At 41.3% G+C, this 23,934-nt stretch overlaps 2 protein-coding genes across 4 annotated transcripts in view; one reads left to right on the top strand and one right to left on the bottom strand.

Annotated features, from left to right (window-relative positions):
* The window catches only part of LOC124138596 (sodium-coupled monocarboxylate transporter 1-like), a 53,016-nt gene that overhangs the window by 27,100 nt on the left and 1,982 nt on the right, over window positions 1-23,934 (bottom strand). For 2 of the 3 annotated variants that reach the window (XM_046505326.2, XM_048397815.1), the window contains exon 2: window positions 160-520. In XM_046505326.2, the coding sequence (XP_046361282.2) occupies window positions 160-510 (351 nt within the window). In that variant the 5' untranslated portion in view covers window positions 511-520. Of the gene's footprint in view, window positions 1-159; window positions 521-4,607; window positions 4,718-23,934 lie in introns of those variants that run through there. The other variant, XM_046505327.2, reaches the window with a different exon arrangement.
* LOC125381064 (histone-lysine N-methyltransferase SETMAR-like) lies at window positions 1,519-19,485 on the top strand. The gene is made up of 3 exons (XM_048397248.1): window positions 1,519-1,767; window positions 18,543-18,812; window positions 19,063-19,485. Exons 1-3 carry the CDS (start codon window positions 1,519-1,521, stop codon window positions 19,483-19,485), a joined length of 942 nt encoding a protein of 313 aa, XP_048253205.1.

The following is a 23,934-nucleotide window of genomic DNA, read 5'->3' as shown; positions in this document are numbered from 1 at the left end:
GGGCAATGACAACGCAAATTGTAAACAGATATTATCAAGAATTGAACAGCTGAGATGAAATGGGCTTTGACGTCGCTGTCACTACCAACCACTAAAACACGGGTGCGGTCCAAGAAATTTGAAACCAATCATACGAAATGATACCGAATGGATACTTGCCTCATAAGCGCTTGTGTACCGCAGTTTGTGGAACATCGGTACAAAGAAAATGCTTGCTACGGCCATGGTCGGTATATAACTGAACAGGATACAGACATACATGCCACCGTTCACGTAAACCTCCGTCGGTACCCCAATAATAAAGATGGCGGACAAGAAGCTGGCTGCCAGTGACATCGTCACTGGAAATATCTGCAACTTCCGGTCGCCTGTTAGCAGATGGTCTGGAGACTGGGTGATCTTCTTTCTCGTTTTCACAGACCAGAAAACTCCAATGGAGGCTGAGAAAACGAGAGTAAGGGAGAAGAGGAGATAGTCCACCCAGGAGAACGTCTGCACCTCGGGTTCCATGTTTGCAGATCTGGAAGAAAGGAACAGATATATAATTGAGTCGTTCGGCAGTTAAAACAAATTGTGTTTAGTGTCAAAGTAAGCAATAAACAGTAGGGATACTCGGGATGAATCTATCAACTTAGAGCTTTGAATGTGCGTACGTGCGTGCGTGTGAGTCTGTTGTTAAACATCGCATTCAGCAATAACGGGGGGAGTGGAGGGGGGATGCAGAGGTGGTAAATGGTTTGAATGCACATATAAATGCATTTGAGAGTCTTATGCATGCAACAAAACAAACAGGTCTGCAAGAAAAAGTATTTATTTGGCTATAAACTATTATACAGGGAACACAGATTCAGTTGAGGTACGCAAGCGTGAAGTACAAAGTAGGACGAAGATATTAACTGCTGGTTGATCCCCAAGCTAAACTGTCGAGCAACAGAAAGTGAACACTTATGTTTGATGTGAATTAAGAAACACAACACCAACACGATGTTATACGAGCACATCACGAGCTTACTACGAACATGATTACTACGAGTTTAGTACGATGTCAGCGCGATGTCTCTACGAAATCATACCGATGTTAGCACGATATAGACTAGTTTCGTACGTGTTGAGTACGAGTTAGTTACGAGCTTACTACGAACATGATTACTACGAGTTTAGTACGATGTCAGCGCGATGTCACTACGAAATCATACCGATGTTAGCACGATATAGACTAGTTTCGTACGTGTTGAGTACGAGTTAGTTACGAGCTTACTACGAATATGATTACTACGAGTTTAGTACGATGTCAGCGCGATGTCACTACGAAATCATACCGATGTTAGCACGATATAGACAAGTTTCGTACGTGTTGAGTACGAGTTAGTTACGAGCTTACTACGACATTAACACAATCTCTACCAGTTTATCACGATGTCAACACGACTAAACCGCAACTAGAATAGGACCGCAGTTTGGCGTCTTTATTGGTATTTGCAGTTACTGTATAAACGGCACAGTGCTTATCGCAGCAACATGGCACACCAGCAGCTGACTGTTGATTTCCTGTATGAGGTGGTTGTACCCATCATCTTGGCAGTCGATGTTGCTAAGCGAAGGGAAGAAGGGGACGACGTTGCGGTCAAGTCCAGCGCAAGTTTTGGGTGGACTTGGCTTCTACGTCAGCCACAGCACGGCTTCTGCGACACCCTGCTGCAGGAGCTTGTCCAGAGAGGACAGGACTCCCAGAACTTCCAGGGTTCCAGAACTTCCTGCGGGCGAGCCGTAGTGGTTCCTGGAGTTTCTGGATGGGGTCGGTCCAAAAATAGAGAGAGATGGCCTTCATGGGTGATCTCTCCCTCACCCCCTCAAACGTCCTGGAACTCTAGATCTCTTGTCCCAGGCTACTTGCAGCCTTTATTCGGGGTCGCATACTGATATCAAAACACCGAAAACTTGTTGCAAACTGACATTAAACTCTTGGAACGCACTGAACCCTTCTGAAACTCGTTGTAAACTTATTGCTGCTGAGGGACGTGACCCGTATTCATACTCGTGATGATTTGGCGTCCCCCGGGCGTCCCCATGTGACCATATCGAATCGCATTCGCGATAACCTCGTATTCAAAAAGCGATTATCGCAGAAAGCTCGTGCTACATCGTAGCTAACTCGTACTATGCACGCGTCAAGTTCATATAAACATCGTATCACACTCGTGACAAGGACGCAGTTTGATCTTCCCCATTAAAATTACAACGTGTTGTGCTTGTATATATCCTACTCACATCGTGTCTATATATCGTGAAAACATCGTGTTCAAGTCGGGTCACAAATACGTACTGCACGAGGTTATTTTGAGTATTATCAACCTCATGACATGTATACTAACCTATAAGGTATGTGTTTGGTCTTGTCTGATTATAATACCTAGAATTTGTTGTCGGGTAATTAGCTCGGGACCGCACACCTCAAATCAACAAAGAGTAGCATCTATTATCAATCTCATTAAAATCAGATATTAGTTCTTGCTGCCGCTAAACAAAGATCTGAGGACATGCACGAGCTAACTACGAGTGAGTGAGTGAGTATGGTTTTTACGCCGCTTTCAGCAATATTCGAGCAATATCACGGCAGGGGACACAAGAAATGGGCTTCACACATTGTACTCATGTCGGGAATCAAACCCGGGTTTTCGGCGTGACGCGCGAACGCTTTAACCACTAGGCTACCCGACCGCCCCGCTAACTACGAACAATACCGAACACAACAAGAGTATAACACGAGTCGAACACGAGTATTGGATTTTTTTATCTATCGGTTTACGGACTCATGTTAAAACATTACATCAAGCACAGGAAATAAAAATGAACAAATGAAATAAAAAAGACATTTAGGGTTTGCATTGCGTGACTATGCTGCCGTGCAGCGTTTATGCATGGTTAGGTGAGTGGGTGAGTTTGGTGTTAAGGTGCTATTTCAATGTATCACGGGGTTTAGATCCCCAAGCATATGTGTGTAGTGCGAGACGACAAATAGATCGGGTGGTCTCGCTTGGTTGCTTGTGTGTCATCGTACCCCAACGGCGAGGGATGTTGCTCATAGTATCCATCACTGGATTGTCTGTCCAGACTGGATTATTAACAGACTGACGTCATATAGCTGGGATATTGATGCGTGCGGCGTTAAACAACAAAACTAGATTTAAGCAGCCTGTCTTGCAACACACTACCATTAAAGTAAAGACCGCCTCCGTGGTCTAATGGTAGAGCGTCCGCCCGGAGAGCGGAAGGTCCGGGGTTCGATCCCCGACCGCGTCATACCAAAAGACGTTAAAAGATGGTACTTGTTGTCACCCTGTCTGGCGCTCGGCATTGAGGGGCTAAAACAAGGACTGGTCGGCTCGGAGTCAGTATACTGTGTCTGAGTGGGGTATTCATGTTAAACTGCGGCATGGTATCTCAGTGAGCTAACACTATAAATCGGCATCAGTCCGGACTAGTACAAGCAGCCACACAAACACACAAACGTACATGCACGTCGCTATATGAGTGCAATAATCTTGGACGCGACGTTAAACCCCATTTCACCTCACCTCACCCATTAAAGTAAAGGGGAAAAGAAAGTCCTGAACCTCGTTTGTTAGATGCTGGCTGAACATGAAACAAACAGGTTATTCGATGGTGATGTATTTTATACGGGTAGCACAAAGGATGTGCATCATTTCAATGAGTATCTCACAACAAGCGACTGTTTTCAGCCTTGTTTTTTGTGGTCAAATCCATTGTTTTTCTTTTGCCTGGTAGATAAAAAACAACCACGTTGTCCATCTGATTCAGGTCATGTTCAAATATCTAACATAGCCAATGTAGGATACATAGTATGAGGTAGTGAAGTACACGAAGCATGAAAAAATAACATTTCTTTTTTTAACATCAATACTGAACATTACTGGTTGTTCACTATGATTTATAATGGGTGTGTTGGTATGGGTGTAACCTGTATGTATTCGGGGGAAGGCAATGAAAAACATGTCACATAAAATGAGCAACAACAAAGTATGACACAGTCCTAAGGCCAATCCCTACGCCGACGTTGCCACTACCCACCCCTTCCCACTGTTCATAATATTAATCACCGGACTTTCTGGACAGATACGATTCAAAAGACCGCCGTTATATAGCTGGAATTTTGTAAAGTGCGGCGTTAAATCTACACACACGCTCGTACTAGCACACTTATTTCTTTGCAGTTTGTATTTTGTTTGTTTGTTTGTTGTTTAACGCCGCACTCAGCAATATTTCAGCTATATGAAGGCGGTCTGTAAATAATCGAATCTGGACCAGACAATCCAGTTATTGACATCATGAGCATCGATCCACGCAACTGGGATACGATGACATGAATCAACAAAGTCAGCGAACCTGACCACCCGTTAGTCGCCTCTTACGACAAGCATGGGTTGCTGAAGACCTATTCTACCTTAGATCTTCACGGGTACTTTCACCCACTTTCGGCTTGTACAGTATTCGATAAATTCACAATGCCTTCATTTTCATGTTCTTCCTACCTCGTTCAAAGACACAACTTCAACAAAAGATGAAATCAACTTTACAAATCGACCTACCTTACGACCACATGTTCGCTAGATAGTCATACCATGCCCTCGATGTGTCTCATCCTGTTCATGGACGGACAAGTGGAAACTTTTGGTCAATTCGTCATCAGTTATACAAACTAACACATGGCATGGACACCGCGTCAGTCAGTAATGCAAAATATGTCAGTGATGTAATGCAGTTTGAAAACAACAGCCTGTGCATGCGGTATTCACTGATAAAGAGACAAGCACATCAAAGTTCTTGGCCCTATATACGTGCTTTCGTACACAACCACGGCAAGGCAACGGTAAAATACACGACCCCGTTCAAGAAAGCGACCTTAGCACTAAGTCTACCGTAACTCAAATACATTTGCTACAGTCGCGGTGCTAAGATCGCTTTGTTGAACGGGATCATGGGTTCGCAGGAGTTATGATACGATTGGCCCCGTTCAACAAAAGAGATCTTGAGCTGCGACTACGATAAAATCATTTCTATAATAATAATAATGGTTATAATAATAATAATAATAATAATAATAATAATAATAATAATAATAGTAATAGTAATAATAATAATAATAATAATAATAATAATTAAAAAAAAAATAATAAACGCGGAGTCCATTGTGCGATTCCGGCTATATCATAAGCATGCGTTTATGAATAATAGTGTCAAATAGTGAAAAGGTGAGCGTATGTATCCTGCCCAACCGGTGATACCCGTCACAAACACATGCAAAGGCAGGTCAAATTTGGAAATGTCCTCCCCATGGCATCGAAAGAACTGTGATTAAACGAATTTGAGCAACCGCCTAATGGTGCTCCTTGAAATATTTCCAGGAAGAGCATGTTCGATTGTAACTCTACGTTAAAGAAAGGAAGTGACGATCTTATTAGCGATAAGGTAGCTTTAAGGAACGGGGCAAAAAGATATTGTCATGTTTTGTAACTATCTTCGTACAACTATCGTAAGGAGTTAAGACAGTCGTTGCACTATGATCGCTTTGTACAACCGGACCCAGGGAGACTAAATATTGTTTCGTTCGTATTGAGGGAACATTATCACCTTGATAATACCTATCAATTGTTATCGTATACTTGATACAGCTAACATGATTACCTGTTCTAAGGTCAATGACATCTACTGTCAATCTGGGTCACAAAATCTGATGATACCGCTGGTATTTTAATACCGTTACCCAATGTTGTTAAAAAAAATTAAGATGTGAACTGCCTCCTGAATCAGAGAGCCTCCTCTGAGTGAATGCTTTTAACTGAACGATATTTCCATCATATCAGTGCGTGACTGATGTTGGCGGAAGGTTTGTTTATTTGTTTGTTGTCTAACGCGCACTCAGCAATATTCCAGGTATTTCACGTCGGTATGTAAACAATTGAGTCTGGACCAGACAATCTGAAGGAAAGACCGACATCTGTTCAGACCGCTGAACACACTCCATTGCCTGGCTCGGAGAGCGGAAGGTCCGGGGTTCGATCCCCGACCGCGTCATACCAAAATACGTTAAAAGATGGTACTTGTTGTCACCCTGTCTGGCGCTCGGCATTAAGGGGCTAAAACAAGGACTGGTCGGCTCGGGGTCAGTATACTGTGTCTGAGTGGGGTATTCATGTTAAACTGCGGCATGGTATCTCAGCGAGCTAGCACTATAAATCGGCATCAGTCCGGACTAGTACAAGCAGCCACACAAACACACACGTACATGCACGTCGCTATATAAGTGCAATAATCTTGGACGCGACGTTAAACCCCATTTCACCTCACCTCACCTTGGGTAAAAGATCACGGACAAGGGTGTGGTGCTGATATATTTAGGGTGAATCTTGGATTAGAACCAACGATCATCAATACCTGGCACGCCTAGGGGACCTAACTCTGTACAGTAAAGTCGATCTCTGAGGCGACTGAGCCAACTGTGTCTCTTGCATTTAAAGTGCTCTCGGAAAGTTGCAGCTATGTGTTCTTGGTCCTGTTTGGCAGAAGACTATAAACATGAAATACGGATGAAGTCAAATTCAGTTAGATTCAGTTAAATAACTGTTCACAAATTCAAACGATATATTTAACCTAGCAGGGGGCTTGAACTTCATTCTAGACATTATATGTGTATTATTGGACGATTTTATGGGAGTTCAAATGAATGTGCTGAGCTAATAGCAAGTCGTTTGATGGTATTTTGAAGTGATACATAAAGAAGAGAATTTATGGATGTTAACATTTTGATAATGAGGAACACAACGTTTCGGTCAGGTGAATGATGATGATGACACCAGAAATGGGCTTCACACATCGTACCCATGTCGGGAATTGAACACGGGTCTTCGGCGTGACGAGCGAACGCTTAAACCACTAGGCTATCAGACCTCCCTCCTCAAAGATTTCCCCTAAACCACTTAGGGTTATCATATTTGGTTGAAATTTCACATGTGTAATGATACATGTGTCTATGGGTTATGTCTGCATTTGCAGCACCGAACTATTAATCTTACCTCTTTTACAGGTGTTATGATCGAGTAGGGTGTGACAATGGAGCCAGAAGAATACCACGAGCAGTGATTAGGTTTTTTATATTTGAAAGGTCGAACACCAAAAGAAACTTTCGATGAAATGAAAGCAACTTATGGGGAAGATGCCCCATCATATGACGTTGTTAAACACTGGCATCGCCAGTTCAAGTGTGGTCGGACATGTGTGGAAACAGCTGCCATTCCTGGTCGCCCCCATTCAGCCATTGATGAGGACACTATCCATCAAGTGGAGACCGCCATTTTGGCAGACCGACATATAACGGTTCGCCAGTTAGCACAAGATGTCAAGATCAGTGTAGGGTCTGTGGAAAAAATCATCCATGACAATTTGAACATGCATAAGGTGTCTGCACGATGGATTCCCAGGTTGCTCACACCTTTCCAAAAGCAGGAACTTTTTTGTCAGACTTATCACACAGGATGAAACATGGGTCCATCACTATGATCCTGAGACTAAAGTTCAGTCGATGCAATGGAAGCATGTGGAGTCACCACCCCAAAAGAAGGCACGTGTCCAACCCTCTGCAGGCAAGGTCAAGCTCACGGTGTTTTGGCACCTGCACGGAGTAGTGATGATGGATTTCTTGGCAAAGGGTACCACAATTACAGGAGCTTATTATGCTTCACTGCTGCGGAAATTGCGGGACGCTATCAAGCTTAAGAGGCGTGGCATGCTGACCAAGGGTGTCCGTCTCCTGCAAGACAATGCTCCAGTACACAACTCTCATGTTGCCCAGACAGAAGCGCGGCCATGTGGCTATGAAATCCTTCCACATCCTCCTTACTTTCCTAACCTTGCACCATCTGACTTCCACCTCTTTCCAACCATGAAATCATTTTTGAAGGGAAAACGTTTCACAGATGATGAAACACTGATTCCTGAAGTCAAATCCTGGTTTGAGACGCAAAATGAGGGATTTTACAAGCGAGATCTCCATAGCTGCATTAAACGATGGGAGAAGTGTGTAACTCTTGGTGGTTCCTATGTGGAGAAAGACTAATACCTATGCCAAGTTTCATTCCACTAGGTCCATCGGACGTGGGTCAGGGGAAATCTTTAATGAACACCCCTAGTAATGTATCAGGTATCTATATTAGAAACCCTTTGTGATGACAGCCCTGCATGTTGACAAATATCCTTAAGACGGAGCACCCTGTGATAGAATTTAACTATATAATGTCGAATGTCACTACTTTGTCACAAACTTTGGCAAACTGAGAAGCGTCCACATATTTCATTGAAAATCGAAAATTGGTAGTGTTATTAAACTTTCAAAAATGTTTTATTTAAACTCATAGTGTTTAAAACTTCCACAGTAATGTTATAAACGTGAATAATTTGAAATAAAGTTCACATGTAAGATTTCAGGCGACTGCTTATTCGAACAATGTGTTAATGGAGCTATAGTAATGACTGTCAATACAGTCAACTGACTGACAATCTGACAACGTCTATATTAACGGTATAGTAATGACTGTCAATACAGTCAACTGACTGACAATCTGACAACGTCTATATTAACGGTAAAGTACTGACATCCAATACAGTCAACTGACTGTCAATCTGACAACGTCTATATTAACGGTATAGTACTGACATCCAATACAGTCAACTGACTGTCAATCTGACAATGTCTGTACTGATGTTGTAGCATTGACATCCAATGTGGTCATCATTGACTATCAACCGGCAGAAAAATCCTGATGGTTGACATTCCAAATGGTTAACTGCCTGTCAATCTGACAAGTTTCTCCAGAAGGCTATCATTCAGTACGGTCAACTGTCAATCTGATAAAAGAAATCCTGTAGGTTGACATTCAGTACGGTCAATGGGCGATCTTTTTAATTCCAAAGGGTAAGACCTCTCCCGGATCAATGCGCGCTGCGACAACTAGTGACATGTAGAGACGGAGCCAAGCTGAAGAGTTACCCTGTTGCACCTTCGTTCAAAAACGGTCGTTTACAACTGATTTTTTTAACTAGAAGATATTTTGTAGTGATTATTAGTTTATAATATCAACATTTGTTGAGTCTCCAACCACAAGACGAATTGTCACAATGGAAAAAAACGTCATGAAAAACAGTATATTGCCACTGTATTTTCTACGTCAGAAAACAGCGAGGCATTCTACTAGTCTGGGCTAACATATTGCATCGATGAAATAATGCAGACTCATATTATTTATCAGCCTTTGTGTTATTTCCCACCACAATTCGAAGCATTTAAATCTCAACAAATACCACCATGGACCAATAAAATTAGTGATACGCCTACAATTGCAGCACACAGACATCTTTGACAGGCCTAGGCTTTAACCAATGATCTATAAAGTAAGTATACATCCGTGCCTTTACAAATATCTTAAGAAGAAATAACGTTCAAAATAATAAAACAACTGATTTTAAATGTTACTTTTTATATCAAAATTAAAGTTACATCTGAATATTTAAATTTGTATTATTTTTTAGAAATATGCCAAATGAAAATCTACCATGCATCTATTAAGCACTCAGTTACTCAGTTGCAATATACATAGGAGTCATCATGATTTGAAATAAGAGATTTACCCATATTATTCTGCCCCTTATAACATGTGTCCCACCATTAAATGTTCTGAGTCAGCAAGATGTTGTTTAATTCATTGATCCATCATTTCTTACAGAATTCTGTACTCATGTTCTTAAAATAGCAGTAAATTACAGGGATGTGTCCCAACAAACAACAAATCATACCGACTGTACATACTGTAAATCATAGTTTTATCTTCTTGTTTTAGTAACATTATATTTATTCTAATGTTGACAAATTATTTCCCTTACAAACCCACACACTATCCTGCTGTAGCTATGTATCCTGATTTTCATTCAACAGTACTTCAAGACACCTGTAGTATAAAGTATATTTTGTAGATATTATTATCATATAACAAATATGAATTTAGAGAGTCTATCATCAAATCTTCTGATAGTTAAATAAATGCCAATTGAACCCCACAATCATTCCATGTAGATAAATGGATTTATTTATGTTATTTGTTTTTGCATATAACAGATTATACTTACAAATGTTACAGTCAGTGTCTATTATCAGGCCCTATATGTATATTGACTGATTCACTTAGGCAAGGTATATTTTTTCTTAAATTTTCATTCATTTATTATTGCCTGAAAAATAGGACTGGATTTTAGACAGACTGAAATGAGTTAGACTGCATAATTTAATCTCTTCAGTTTAATTTGGATCTATTTTGATCTTATGAAGAGCAAAGTCACTTATGTAAGAAATTAAAAATGTTTTCACAATGAAATTTATTGATTCTCCAAACATGAAAGCATACCAGAGTCCTTTTTAATGTTACTTATCTTTATCGGCATAATATTCAGTTCCTAAACAGATGACTGCTAAAATGTCAAGCACTTGTAATCAAATACTAGTACACATGCACAAGTATGCCAAGATATTAAATAAAATAATAAGAGTCATTTTGCAATGCAGATATCTGTTGGTGTGAAGAGAAAAAAGAATAACACTAATGTTATTTATGTTTATGTTTGTTTATGCTGGAATTTGAAACATCAGTTTAGAACAGTTAACAGTTAAGTGCAACAGCCCCACATGACAGGGGACTCCTTTTTTGGGGTCGTCACGCTTTTCCGGAGCCTACTGTTACATGGTTTTGTCGTCACAACCACATTCATTGATTAAACGAAGTAAAGTCGGCGCACCTTTGCTGATAAAGATTTAAAGGCGACTATGCTTGTCGTAAGAGGCGACTAACGTGATCGGGTGGTCAGGTTCGCTGACTTGGTTGATGCATGTCATCGATCCCAATTGCGTGGATCGATGCTCATGATATCAATCAGTTGATTGTCTGGTCCAGACTCGATTATTTACAGACCGCCGTCATATAGCTAGAATATTGCTGAGTGCGGCGTTAAACAACCAACCAGCCAACCAACCAAACATTTAAAGGCAATGAATATTTTCGTGACGAGTGAACGCTTTAACCACAAGGCTACCCTGCCGCTTTTCGTTTTGATACGACTTGCTGACTTGCAGTTTGCACATAGATACTATTCATTGGACCTAGTGTTCAGCTTTGTTAATTATGTATCCTGCTTGTAAGTTTAAAAATGCTTAATTTTGAAATATTTCGCTTGAAATGTCGCCGAGCACTACCATCGGAATGGACAATGCGACAGTTGTTCTCGTTTGCGAGCCCTATTGTACAACCATCGCGCATAGCTGGCATGGCATGGTAAAACCGGTTGTGGGGGCATGAAATAAATCAAGGTAATTTTTCCTATGAAGTCGCGAAGTCACATTCCAGCATTCACTGCTTGCATTGTTACCCTTCTGTTGGACGTCAATGCGTACAGAAAATAGAGTAAGTGAGTGAGATGGGTTTAACGCCGCTTTTAACATTATTCCAGTTATAGCGCGGATAATTTTTAGATTATGTAAATAATAAGAACAAGTTGTCCCTATAAGAGACTGGCGTCCTTAGAGACTTGTGAAATCCAGATGATCTAGACTTGCCTATTGGGAAGATAGAATTACTGAACATCCATGGACTTATCGTTCAGTGCAGCCTTGGAGCAAGGCTAAGTACCACCGATGGGGCAGGCTACGCTCACCTTTCCATGACCAACTGGTAACATCTCTATTTGATAGTTATTCATAAATACCTGCTCATATGATGTCGGACTCGACTCTAAACGTGGATAGGTTATTCTCGCGTCTATTTTCTGTAAGGTGGCACGGGTGGCCCAGTCGTCTAAGGCGCCGCGATTCGCTGTGCAGAGTTGCGTCCCTTGGGCACGCTAGAAACCTGTGATTGTGGGTTCGAATCTCGGTTCGCCCAAATTATGTTTCTAGGTTTTTCAGCACCATACCCGTGCTCGTGGGTTTCACCGAAGTGTTAAACGTCTGTATCTCTTGCTCGGTCCTTTACACGGTAGCAACATCAACTCACACGATTGTCAGAATTTTTTATTAGTTTCAACAAAATCAGTAAATGCACTGTCATGTGACTGAATTGTCTGGTCCACGGATCACTTGATTGTCAGGTGTTTAGACAGGCCGCCGTCGCATGGCAGGAACAGACGTGTCATACATGTCGTAGAAGATGCATATGTACATGCACAAAGGATATATAGTGAAATACGAGGAGACACTATTATACACAGGATAATGTGATAATTTAATTATAACATGTCATAAGATGCATAAAAGCAAAATAGGTGATACATGCATACAGTCACCTGGCAGCCCTTTCCCTTTTCAACCCCATTATTATATGATTAAGTACGCACATATACATCACACGAACACTGCAGATGGACAATCCGCACATTTCACTGCAGAATACAAGCCCAGATAGGGACATACTGTTGCACAATTGCAAAATTGCACCCATGCACGCACGCACACATACATCAGCACAAACTCCCACTTCCAGACGTACAGATACATATGCATACATAGCACATATTTTAACATTCTCATAACACTAATACTTACTTGTATATGCTTGTTTGTTTGTTTGTTTAACGTGGTATTCAGCAATATTCCAGCTATATGACAGCGGTCTGTAAGTAATCGAGTCTGGACCAGTCAATCCAGTGTTTGACATCGTGAGCATCTATTCACGTAAAGGCCCGTTAGTCGCCTGGGTTGCTGGAGATCAATTCTAACCCAGGTCTTCACGGGTATCTTCCATGCAGAGTTTGTGAATTGCGGGTGCTACAAGTGGGACAGACCATGCTTATCTGTCTTGAGTAAGAGGCGACTAACGGGATCGGGTGGTCCGGTCCGGCTCGCTGACTCGGTCGAAGCATGCCATCGATCCCAATTGCGTAGATCGATGCTCATGATATCAATCCCAGGATTGTCTGGTCCAGACTCGTTTATTTACAGACCGCCGTCATATAGCTGAGTGCGGCGTAAAACAACAAACCAACCAACCATCTTATCCGGTGAAGAAGTACCAAACCTTCAGGTTGATGATTCTTATTCAGTAAGAAAATGTTTTCCGAAACCGGAAATGTGCAAGACAAATCCTGGAAGTACCAATAAGTTTGTGATAAACTGAACTGGAGGATGGATGGGGGTGGGAGTCAACGCCGTTATGAACAGTACTCCAAATGTATCACGGTGAGCTTAGTGTGACAGGAAAGCCAGAATGGATGCTGGTCTCAGACGTTTACCACTTTGGTGAACACGTCCGATTCTGCCTTTTTCTCATACATTGCTTTATTCTGTGGCATGAGGTATCCAAACCATCAATGTTCGACGTGAAACACATGGCATAGGTTCCTGCTGATGCCTTGGTAAAAGAAAACTGGTATAGCATACGAAGCAGGTTCAAACTGAAACAAAATACATAACAAAACTCACTCCGTAATAATCACAAATTCGTTAATAATACGATGCACACATCACAACACGGTGGTAACTCTCAAATAATTCTGGCCTTTAACGAACATTAAATTAGATTACACTTCCATAAATACATATATCATGCATGCATATGCAATGTATGACTTACAAATTTCGTGGCAGAATTATAGCGTTGATAACATCTGTACATCAGTTAACCACCCACAACGATGTACACTTTCAAATTTCACGCTAAACTGCATGCTTGTGCCCTCATCCCATCCACCCACAGTTACCGCCCATGTCCAAGCCAAGCCATTCAACCGCATTGCGCTAATATAAACCAAAGTGTCTTTCTGTCACATAATCGGGTCAAACCAGGATTCGAATCACAATTATATGTTTCTGGCATGCACAAGGGACGCAATAGTGCGCCTGAATTGCGGCGCCACTGAATTAGAACTTTGATACTTTCTGGTTCAGGTTCCAATAATGTAAATATGATTTATTTTACGAAACTGGAACAAAGGTTCTTTGTGCACTGGCAGAAGGTGTTATTGATTTAATAAAACCAGACGTACTTATACCTTAAAAGTATCTAAATGAGCCAAAACGAAGAAACACACTGGTTTATTTCTGTTGTTTCCTGATTAACCAAAGGTGAGACCATGCGAATAGACCTCCACGTGTGCCACCCACGATAAAGTGTTCTTTGAGCCATCGTCGCTGCTTGCAGCTATACTTTCATAACTGCTCACACAATTTCCGCAACATAAATTTTAAGCACAATCCGGATTAAATATCTGTCCCTTCATGCATAAGATGTAATAACAAATTAGAAAAAACCTACACGGTGGCAACAACGGTCTTTATTGTGTAACATTCTCGGACCATATAGCCTATTACGCCCAATAGAATTTTGTTTCGAAGGAATTACGAGTTATTCCCTGGTGTTGATATTTTACATTTACTTAAACTAGGTCGAAGTTGAATAAGAAGTATGGCATGAAAGGCCGCTTGTTAAAAAGGCTTTAGGCTACTAGTTACATAAGAGCTCGAAGCAAAAGCGTATTTGTGAAAGGAGAAATATCCAAACGAAGGGACATGAAGGCTGGCGTTCCACAGGGGTCCGTGCTTGTCCTTTACTCTTTATTGTAATGAAACGTTCAATAAGCACAGATTTGGCAATATTAATTGAAATGGCGAAGCCTTGCCGGACTAACAATCCCGAAGAGAATAAATCTGTTCAATGCTCTCGTAACGACACCGTTGGAGGTGTACAACTATATTTTAACGAAAAAGAAATCTGGTCTGTAAACAGTCATACGCACTTGGGTGTTATCCTTGATGCCTGTGGCAAATGGTCTTGCCATATGGATACCATAATGAAAACAACTTTCAAGATGATTTATTTAATGAGGCATATCAAACATCTACTTCACGGAAATACCATTAACAATATATATAAAACTTATAAGACCAACATTGGAATAAGCATGTCAGGTATGAGGTGTTTGCATCCAAGCATTCGTTTGTTAGTTCGATCATTTCTTGTTTAACGCCGCACTCAGCAATATGACAGCGGTCTGTAAATAATCGAGTCTGGACCAGACAGCTCAGTGATTGACATCATGAGCAACGATCTACGCAAATAGGAATCGATGATATGCATCAACCAAGTCAGCGAGGCTGACCACCCGATCCCGTTAGTCGCCTGTTACAAGCATGGTCGCAAGCATCGGTATCTGAAGACCTATTCTAATCCGGTGTAATAACGGGTGTACCAAAGGACAAAGTGAGAAATTAGAAATTCAGTTATGCAATATCACATACTTGTTGCGTAACGTGCAATTTTTGACAAGCTCTTACTTTAGTAACAAGACTAATATGTAATAAAAACCCTAAGCCTTACCCCGAAATAGCCTTCCTACAAGTCGCGGATGTTACGCTGATCCTCAATGGCAGAAGGATATTACTTTGCCTGTCTGGAATCTGCTTAAACGAGACTGTTTTTTTGGTGTTGACGTTTTATATATTATATACACTGTACCGCAAAAGAAACTTCATCATGGATAGATATATGAGAAACCTAATTTGGCCAAACACTGTAAACATACTTTGAGACATATTAAAATGATGAATCTTGGCAAAACTGATCATCAAGGTTGATATTAAAGTGTCAAATGTTCTTAAAGTGAAAGACATCACTAGTCTCTGAGAAAATGGCATCACAAGTCAGTATCTCGTGTGTCCGCCATGTGCATTGATGACTGCCGTGCAACGTCGATACATGGAATGGATGAGGCGGTTGATGAAGGCAATAGGCACTTGAGCCAACACGTGTGGGTATAGTATGGCGTGTGGCCTCAAGACTTGATCAATGTACCGAGCTGCTGGGACACCATTGCCTCTGGAAGACCATATGGCCGACCCACGCCATGATGCTCTGACCACCCCACGAGTCTCTCTCAACAACACAAGCATCCGAATAACGTTTCCCACGGCGTCGCCAGATTCTCTCTCTCTCTCTCTCCCTCTCTCTGCCATCTGCTGTTGAGATACAGTAACGGTTCTCGTCTGAGAAGAGGACTCTTCTCCACTGCTGGTGCTGTGTTGCCCACTGAAGACGGTCACGGCGACGACGTTGCGTCAGAATGTGTCCTCGGTGTGGCCTGTGACAGTGGATGTGTCTGCTTGCCGGGCGGTTTGTCCAGCTTGCAATCGTCCAAGGGCTTGGTGTCGCTGATTTCTTGTCAATATTGGCATTTCAATTTGCACGGAACACGTGCATCGGGTTACCATGGCGTGATGCGTTTGGGCGATCGGTTTTATTGTCATCTGCTTTGTTTTTTATCATCAAATTTCATTTTTCAGGACAAGGTAATGCTAAATTTTAGAAACTTTGACAAAAACTACCCAGATATTTAAATGACAACTTTTCATGCAATGTTACTTGGGGTGACGTTTTTTTGGCGGTTCAGTATATAATCGAGCAAAAAGCAAAATGTTTTTCTAAATGCATGCCATTAAGCAAATAATTACTGATGCTATTATTCTGGGTCGTTCACAAAAGAACTTAAACTAGTGGGTCCGCCGGTAATTTCAGCGGCTCGTGTCAATACTTGTCAACAGACATTTACTCCAGCCAATGGTGAGGTGAGGTGAAATAGGGTTTAACGTCGCGTCCAAGAGTATTGCACTCATATAGCGACGTGCATGTACGTGTGTGTGTGTGTGGCTGCTTGTACTAGTCCGGACTGATGCCGATTTATAGTGCTAGCCCACTGAGATACCATGCCGCAGTTTAACATGAATACCCCACTCAGACACAGTATACTGACTCCGAGCCTACCAGTCCTTGTTTTAGCCCCTTAAAGCCGAGCGCCAGACAGGGTAACAACAAGTACCACCTTTTAATGTCTTTTGGTATGACGCGGCCGGGGATCGAACCCCGGACTTTCCGCTCTCCGGGCCAGCCAATGGAGTGTGTTCAGCGGTCTGAACAGATGTAAGAAACTCCTCGCTCATAAGATGGTGACTGAGACTGGGAAGCTATAGAGGTCTGAAAATTTGCGAGTTTCATATGCATGCCGTATGCCACAGAAAGGACTGTCGTGAGGGTGGGGTCGCGTGGTGTGGTGGGGATGGGTATTGTTTCAGAATACTTTTTCAGTCAAACCAATTTGTTTCTGTGCGAGGGAGGCCAAACAAGTTTGTGTTTTTCTGTAACCCATAACACATTACATTATTTTTAAAAAAATCCAGGATGAATGAACATGATGAAAAATACCTATTAAATGAAAACTTCTAAATTAAAATGGTCTTCATTATTGCTTTTAATTGGGTAGTTCTGTCCTTCGAAGCATTTTAATACTTTGTTCTCTAATTCGATAAGATGCAATGTCACATCCATGTTCTACAACCGCAGTGATAATGAGATATTATTGTGCATTCACAAAGTACGCATGTACACGGGTTAAATATTTGCCATCCGCATGTTAACGGACGCGTGAAATGATATGGAAACACGTTTATGTTCCCTGTGAATGTAAACTTTATCGCTAAAAGGCTTTGCCTTATATGCATGTCACGTAAGTATTTGTTAAGATGTTTATTTTCTTATTAGGTCTGAGTTTCTTGTTATAAATACTTGTGCATTTACACAGGGGGGATTTCTAATGGATTCCTGGACATTGTCCTCAACAAGTACCTGCATCGCTACTTCGAAATAATAGGACATCATAACCGCAAAACCTGTAGGGTGACTTTGTTTTTGTAAACTTTATTGAAAAGTGTACCGAGCGTACCAAGCCCCCGTAGGATGACAGCTTAATATATCTATCCAAAACAACTTTACAAACAGCCTGGCTCTGAAACACATGTCTTTGTTATACACCACATCACACAGCAATGTAGTTTACTTTTGGTCTGGAAGGCAACTTAGTGTAGAGGTATTTGTACAATTAAATCAAATACGTTTCATGCCGCGCTCTACAAATTTGGCAAATGATGTCATGATGCCACAAGGCACCAAGCAGTGATAAATATGCATTTATTGTTGGCACACGTGCTTATACACAAGGAAATGTCTGAACAATTATATTATATTATATTATATTATATATTTTTTCAATATATCACCATATGCACTTACTTAGGTCGTATAATACCCCAGGCTCCTTGGCAGTGTTAGCACGAAAGCGAGTGAAAATACAGATAGCTTTAATATACGAGGGCCATTCAATATATAACCAGCCTAAGCTATTTATCAGATCTTAACGGTTGCATGCTTGTCACGTGCTGTGCACCAATGTATGTCACGTGCATAGACAAAGTTTCACTGAGGAAATTGTATTTGAAGTCACACACGTGATCTATAAAGATGGCAAGGGTAGATTCTGCCAAATTTTCGTCAAAGGTTGAATACAGGACTGTTATTAGGTACCTCTACATAAAAGGGAAACCGGGAAAGGAGATACATGATGAATTGTCAGATGTTTATGGTGACAGTGCACCTTCGTATTCACAGGTCAAATTCTGGGTTGCAGAATTTAAGAGGGGTCGGGTGAACCTGGAAGATGAGCCACGCCCTGGCAGGCCTGTAGAGGTGACCAATGACCAAACCAGTGAAGCTGTGAGACAACTGGTTGTCAAAAACAGGCGAATGAAGGTGCCAGAAATGGCCAAGGCCTTGGACATTTCAGAGGGAAGTGTCCATACCATTTTGCATGATCGTCTGGGTATGAGGAAGCTGTCTGCCCGATGGGTCCCGAAATGTCTGAGTGATGATCAGAAGGCTGTACGTGCGTCAATGTGTCAGGCACTTTTGACGCAATGCAGTCGGGATGCAGACAACTTTATGGAGAGAATTGTTACTGCTGATGAAACCTGGGTACACCACTATAACCAAGAACAGAGTAAGCAGTGGACTGGCTTTGCTTCACCCCTCCCAAAAAGTTTAAGACTCAACCATCGGCTGGCAAAGTCATGGCAGCCAGCTTGCGGATACCAAAGGGGTCTTGCTCATTGACTACTTGCCACGTGGCCAGACTATTACTGGAAAGTACTACTCCGATCTCCTGGACCGTTTGCGGACTGCTATTCTTGCCAAACGTCGTGGAAACATCACAAAAGGTGTGCTGCTCCAACATGATAATGCCAGAGTGCACACCTGTCGACTTGCGGTTGCCGCAGTGAAGCGGAACGGGTTCAAAGTATTGCCTCATCCACCTTACTCACCAGACCTGGCACCAAGCGACTACTTTCTCTTCCCAAACTTTAAGAAAGAACTGCGTGGACGTCATTTCCGTTCCGATGATGAACTCACGACAGCAGTGGAGGGGTGGTTACACGAACAACCCCATGGTTTCTATCACAACGGGCTTTTAGCTCTCACACATCGCTGGACAAAGTGCATAGACCTCAATGGTGATTATGTGGAAAAAGAAGAAGTGAGGAGCAGTAGCAAATAGGTTAGGCTGGTTATATATTGAATGGCCCTCGTATAAACTGTAGAACAGAATATTCACATGTCCATCAACAATTCTGAAATATTACATATGGTTATGTACAGACAGGTATGTATTAGTCCAATGCCAAATTTAAATAATGTGGTATGAGTAGTATTTGATTAAATTGTACAAGCACCACAACGCAATATTACCCGAGCATTACTATTAACGCCGAAGACTCAACTGAGGGTCTTAAGTTAGTGTATTGGATTGTCCATCAATCAGCGGATCATGGAACATACCATACAAGCGAGGTTCATCTTTCATGAGAATCACCAACTCTATGGAAGAACATCTTATCGTGTGCTTTAAAACACTTCAGTATCCAACTTGACTGTTCTCACGCAAACATATGATGTCAAATGAGTGAGTGAGTTTGGTTTAACGCCGCTTTTAATAGTATTCCAGTTATATCGCGGCGTGGCAGCTTAATGTGGGACGAAAGCCCGAAGTGATGCAGGTCTTAGACGTTTACCACTTCGGTGAAACCCACGAGCACGGGTATGGTGCTGACAAACCTAGAAATATAATCGGGGCGAACCGGGATTCGAACCCACAATCATAGGTTTCTGGCGTGTCCAGGAGATGGTGTCAAATGATACATGATGCAAGGAGCCACGGTAAAACAATAGTGGTACAAAAACATAGTAAATGATGCACGCATGATGATATTGGGTACAACGAAACATGATCAGGACAGCTGGTTCACTGATACATACGAGGGTTGATTGACATGCTCTGAACCTCACATGTGAATGTGACATCAGTGAACCCATCCCGGACAACATACTCCACTTGAATGGTTACTAGGGTGACCACTTACTGTGTGAGTAGGTGGTAAGCTATCCTGTATGATTTGGGGGACCAGTGTGAACACACGTATGATTTGAGGGACCGGTGTTTCATCCCTGAATGGTTAATGTGACAGATGTATACCAGTAATTTGGGTGACCAGTGCCAATACTCTTCATGATTTCGACGTTATCCATGCATGATTGAAGTGATAAGTGTATCATCCATGCATACTTACTGATATACAATCCATTCATGACAAGGACTACCAACGTGTCATTCATGTATGTTTCATTTGGACAGTGAGGTTGTCATTGGAACTATGCGTGTACAGACAGCCACACTGAAGTGAAAACCACATGGCAAGTTGATGCATATTTGTGGTGAGCCATTGTAATGTAAAATAATATACTCTGCAAAACCCTACAAAATTAATACCAAAAATGAATAAGTCATTTTACATGGATTGGGATTGATTTGTGCGAAAAGAATGAGGTACTGCAGAAAGTTGGGGAAAACATTGGTAAATCGCAAAAACACAATCACGTGAGAGCCTTGCGCCGAAAAACACCAACATGACCAGCGCGTGAACTGCCTGAACATTAGTTGATGCTCTATAAAAACGTTGTTTTTTCATTTGCATGTAATCACAATCTTACAGCAAGTGAACAGCGAAAACATGCCACGACTGACGGGAAGGCCAACGCAACAACGCCATCGGCCGACTGCAAACAGGAGAATCATCATCAGCTATAGCCAGGTTTCTCAACGTAGCACCAAGCACCATTTAGAGACTGTGGAACCATTATCGGTCACATGCCTTCCCGCGGATATCTACTAGAGTACAAAACAGATTCAAACGGCAACGTCACTTCCGTGAAAGAACCACCACTCGCACCAGTACAACCATGGCAATACCAGGATTGCGTAGGATGTCAGCCCAAAAACAACGTGCTGAAGGTTTTCGCGCCAGACCACCAGTTGCATGTGTCATTTTGACGAACCTGCATCGTCGGCTGCGACGTCAATGGTGTCAAGGTCACAGAGTATGGCCACAACTGTGATGAAGATTCTTCGGCCTCACGTCCTTCCCCTTATGCAACAAAAGAACGTCATATTCCAAAAGACACAACGCCCGACCGCACACGGCAAGATTGACAAATTTTGTCAGGAATCACAGCATCCAGGGGCCACCATGGCCCTCCAGATCTCCAACCCTATCGAACGTTTATAGCATGCGCTGGATCAAAGAGTACGAGCACGTCAGCAACAACCACAGAACCTCCGACAGTTGTGAAGATTCCCCAGACCAAATTCTGATTGCTTCCATGGGATGACGATGCCAGTCAGTTTTGGACTTTAATGGTGGTAATACATCATTTTGAGAATAGATGACCGAAACCTTCAAAGACTACTGTTCCATGTGTGCCATACAGAACCAGGGTCAATTACAATGATGTGTGCCAATTTTAAACAATCGATTACCATTTGATGATTATCAATACCATATATAGAATATACACCTAAAATCACTTTTGCGTTTCCTTTTTGGCAGAGTTTAGTTAATAGACGTCGTGTAAATAAATAGATATTCATATCACTGGAAGGTTCGAGAAACTCAGTGATAAAGCTAAAGATGGCCAACGAACGTTTCTTCCAAAAGCTGCTTTATTTCAAACGGAGTTAATATTTTCGTACACATAAGTCCCTACTGATAGCTATGACACCTGTGCTAAAAGGAAATTCCAATTTTAATATTTTTAGGTCAGGTGTTCCATTAGATCTGCCTGTCCATTGGTATCTCTCGATGGTTTCCTTTCATTTCGAATGCTGTGTCAGGTGGAGCAATACGCGTTCGCATAATATCCTTTCATACATATGAGTATAATCTGTTGACAAAAAGTACCTTTAAAGCAGTCAAAAAGAATGTAGAGGATGTGCATAAAAATAGAACTCATGAATAAATTGTAACCTAGTTATTACAAACTCTTCGGCGTTTTGTATGGCCTCCAGGCCGTGAAGCGGCCCTGTGATTAAAACGCTCGCTCGTCGCACCGAAACGCGTTGATTCCCAGGATTAATGATATATGCAGCAATGTCTAACAGCGCATGCCATTTCACATATACAAATGTTAACACAGTGTCTCACAATTCTAATGTGCATTCTCTTTGTGAGACAAAACTGTAGTTACTTGCAATACCGATTTTTTAAAGTAATTATTCATGAACTCGTTATGAACCAGACAGGCTGTGCTTGTATCAAACAATTGCAAGGTCGTTATTTTTATCGTGCCCATTGGAACATCCAGTTCATGAACATTACTTCTTCAAAAATAAAATTACATGTTATATAATCCTTTAAATATCTCTCTTTATTAGTCTTCACTTTAATCAATACTTGTAGGCCACGGGACTTTATGTACAAACGCAATACAATTTAGGTGCAAACAGTATAAAATACAACACATTCCTTTGCATTTTATTTTTGAAAAAGCAGTTTTAACATAATTGCATATTATCAAAACTGGAGTATTTGTGTTCTTACAGCATTGGCGTAAAATCAAGTACTTTTCTTTATTCATATTGATAATAGGGTCTTGCGATGACAGTAGTGTATTAAACTTCAGAATATTTGGAAAGATGTAAAACTTTGCCTCAGATGGCTATAACATAGAAATTTAAAAAAAAGAAGTGATATTCATTTTCGATATGGTTTAGGTTACAAACTTTACATTTTCTAAATTCACGAGGAATGTTGAACTGAACCCAAAACGAGTCCTGATTTTTATTTACAGTTATACTACTCAAATAGTTCTCACATGAAATGGATGTTTTAAACTGTGCATAATATGCCATTTGGGGGTTTTCGCATAAATTACCATGCCAAACCTGAAAAAAGGTTTTAACCGCTGATGTAACATATTTAAAAACGCGGTTTTATTACCACATGTTTGAAAGTACCAGACATCCCCAAATCCTAATCTGAAAGTAACAGATTTAAGTTTCGTTACCCAATTTACGTGGCCTTGTTCATCGTACAACTGCAGCATATTGTTGCATATTTTGGGGGTATACGAGATTCCTGCATATTATAAAGAGACAGCCAATTTTTGACACACTTCAAAACAGCGAGCGACTGAATAGAACATCTGCCAGACTCGGTTCTATGTCACTGAACCCCCAAATTCCAGCCCCGTATAAAAGCATTGGTGATATCTTTGTATCTAAACATTTGAGTGAGTGAGTGAGGCGAGTATGGTTTCAGGGAATGTATACTCATTAACAGGACCATGAACACCTTTCTTGCCTCAATTGGAATATTATTTAAACATTCGATCTCAGTAATCTATTGCTAAAATACAAGCCAAGATAACTGTATCCGGTAACTACTTCATACGCATTTCCATCATAATACCATTTTTTCATAACGTGATAAACCTCCCCTATTTTTGAAAAACAACTATTTTTGTTTTCGATAGATTGACTGGCATTTCCCATTTACACCAGTCATCATGTAAGATATTCAACTTCATTTGTACACAGTAAGGTCTTACGCTAATAGAAGTAGAAAAATTTAAATAAATTCCGGATGTAACTAAACACCATTTCCATTTTGTA

The sequence above is a fragment of the Haliotis rufescens genome, unplaced genomic scaffold (assembly GCF_023055435.1).
Source record: "Haliotis rufescens isolate VD_foot unplaced genomic scaffold, xgHalRufe1.0.p SCAF_17, whole genome shotgun sequence".
Classification (NCBI taxonomy): Eukaryota; Metazoa; Mollusca; class Gastropoda; order Lepetellida; family Haliotidae; genus Haliotis; species Haliotis rufescens.
Note: the sequence above shows the minus strand (reverse complement) of the source record. Positions and strands in the feature narration are given on the sequence as shown.

Coding starts and splice junctions, on each gene's coding strand:
- LOC125381064 (XM_048397248.1), top strand. CDS start 1,519: ATGGCACACCAGCAGCTGACTGTTGATTTCCTGTATGAGGTGGTTGTA. Junction 1,768..18,542: donor GAACTTCCTGCGGGCGAGCC/GTAGTGGTTCCT, acceptor TCGTATTCACAG/GTCAAATTCTGGGTTGCAGA. Junction 18,813..19,062: donor TGAGTGATGATCAGAAGGCT/GTACGTGCGTCA, acceptor CCACGTGGCCAG/ACTATTACTGGAAAGTACTA.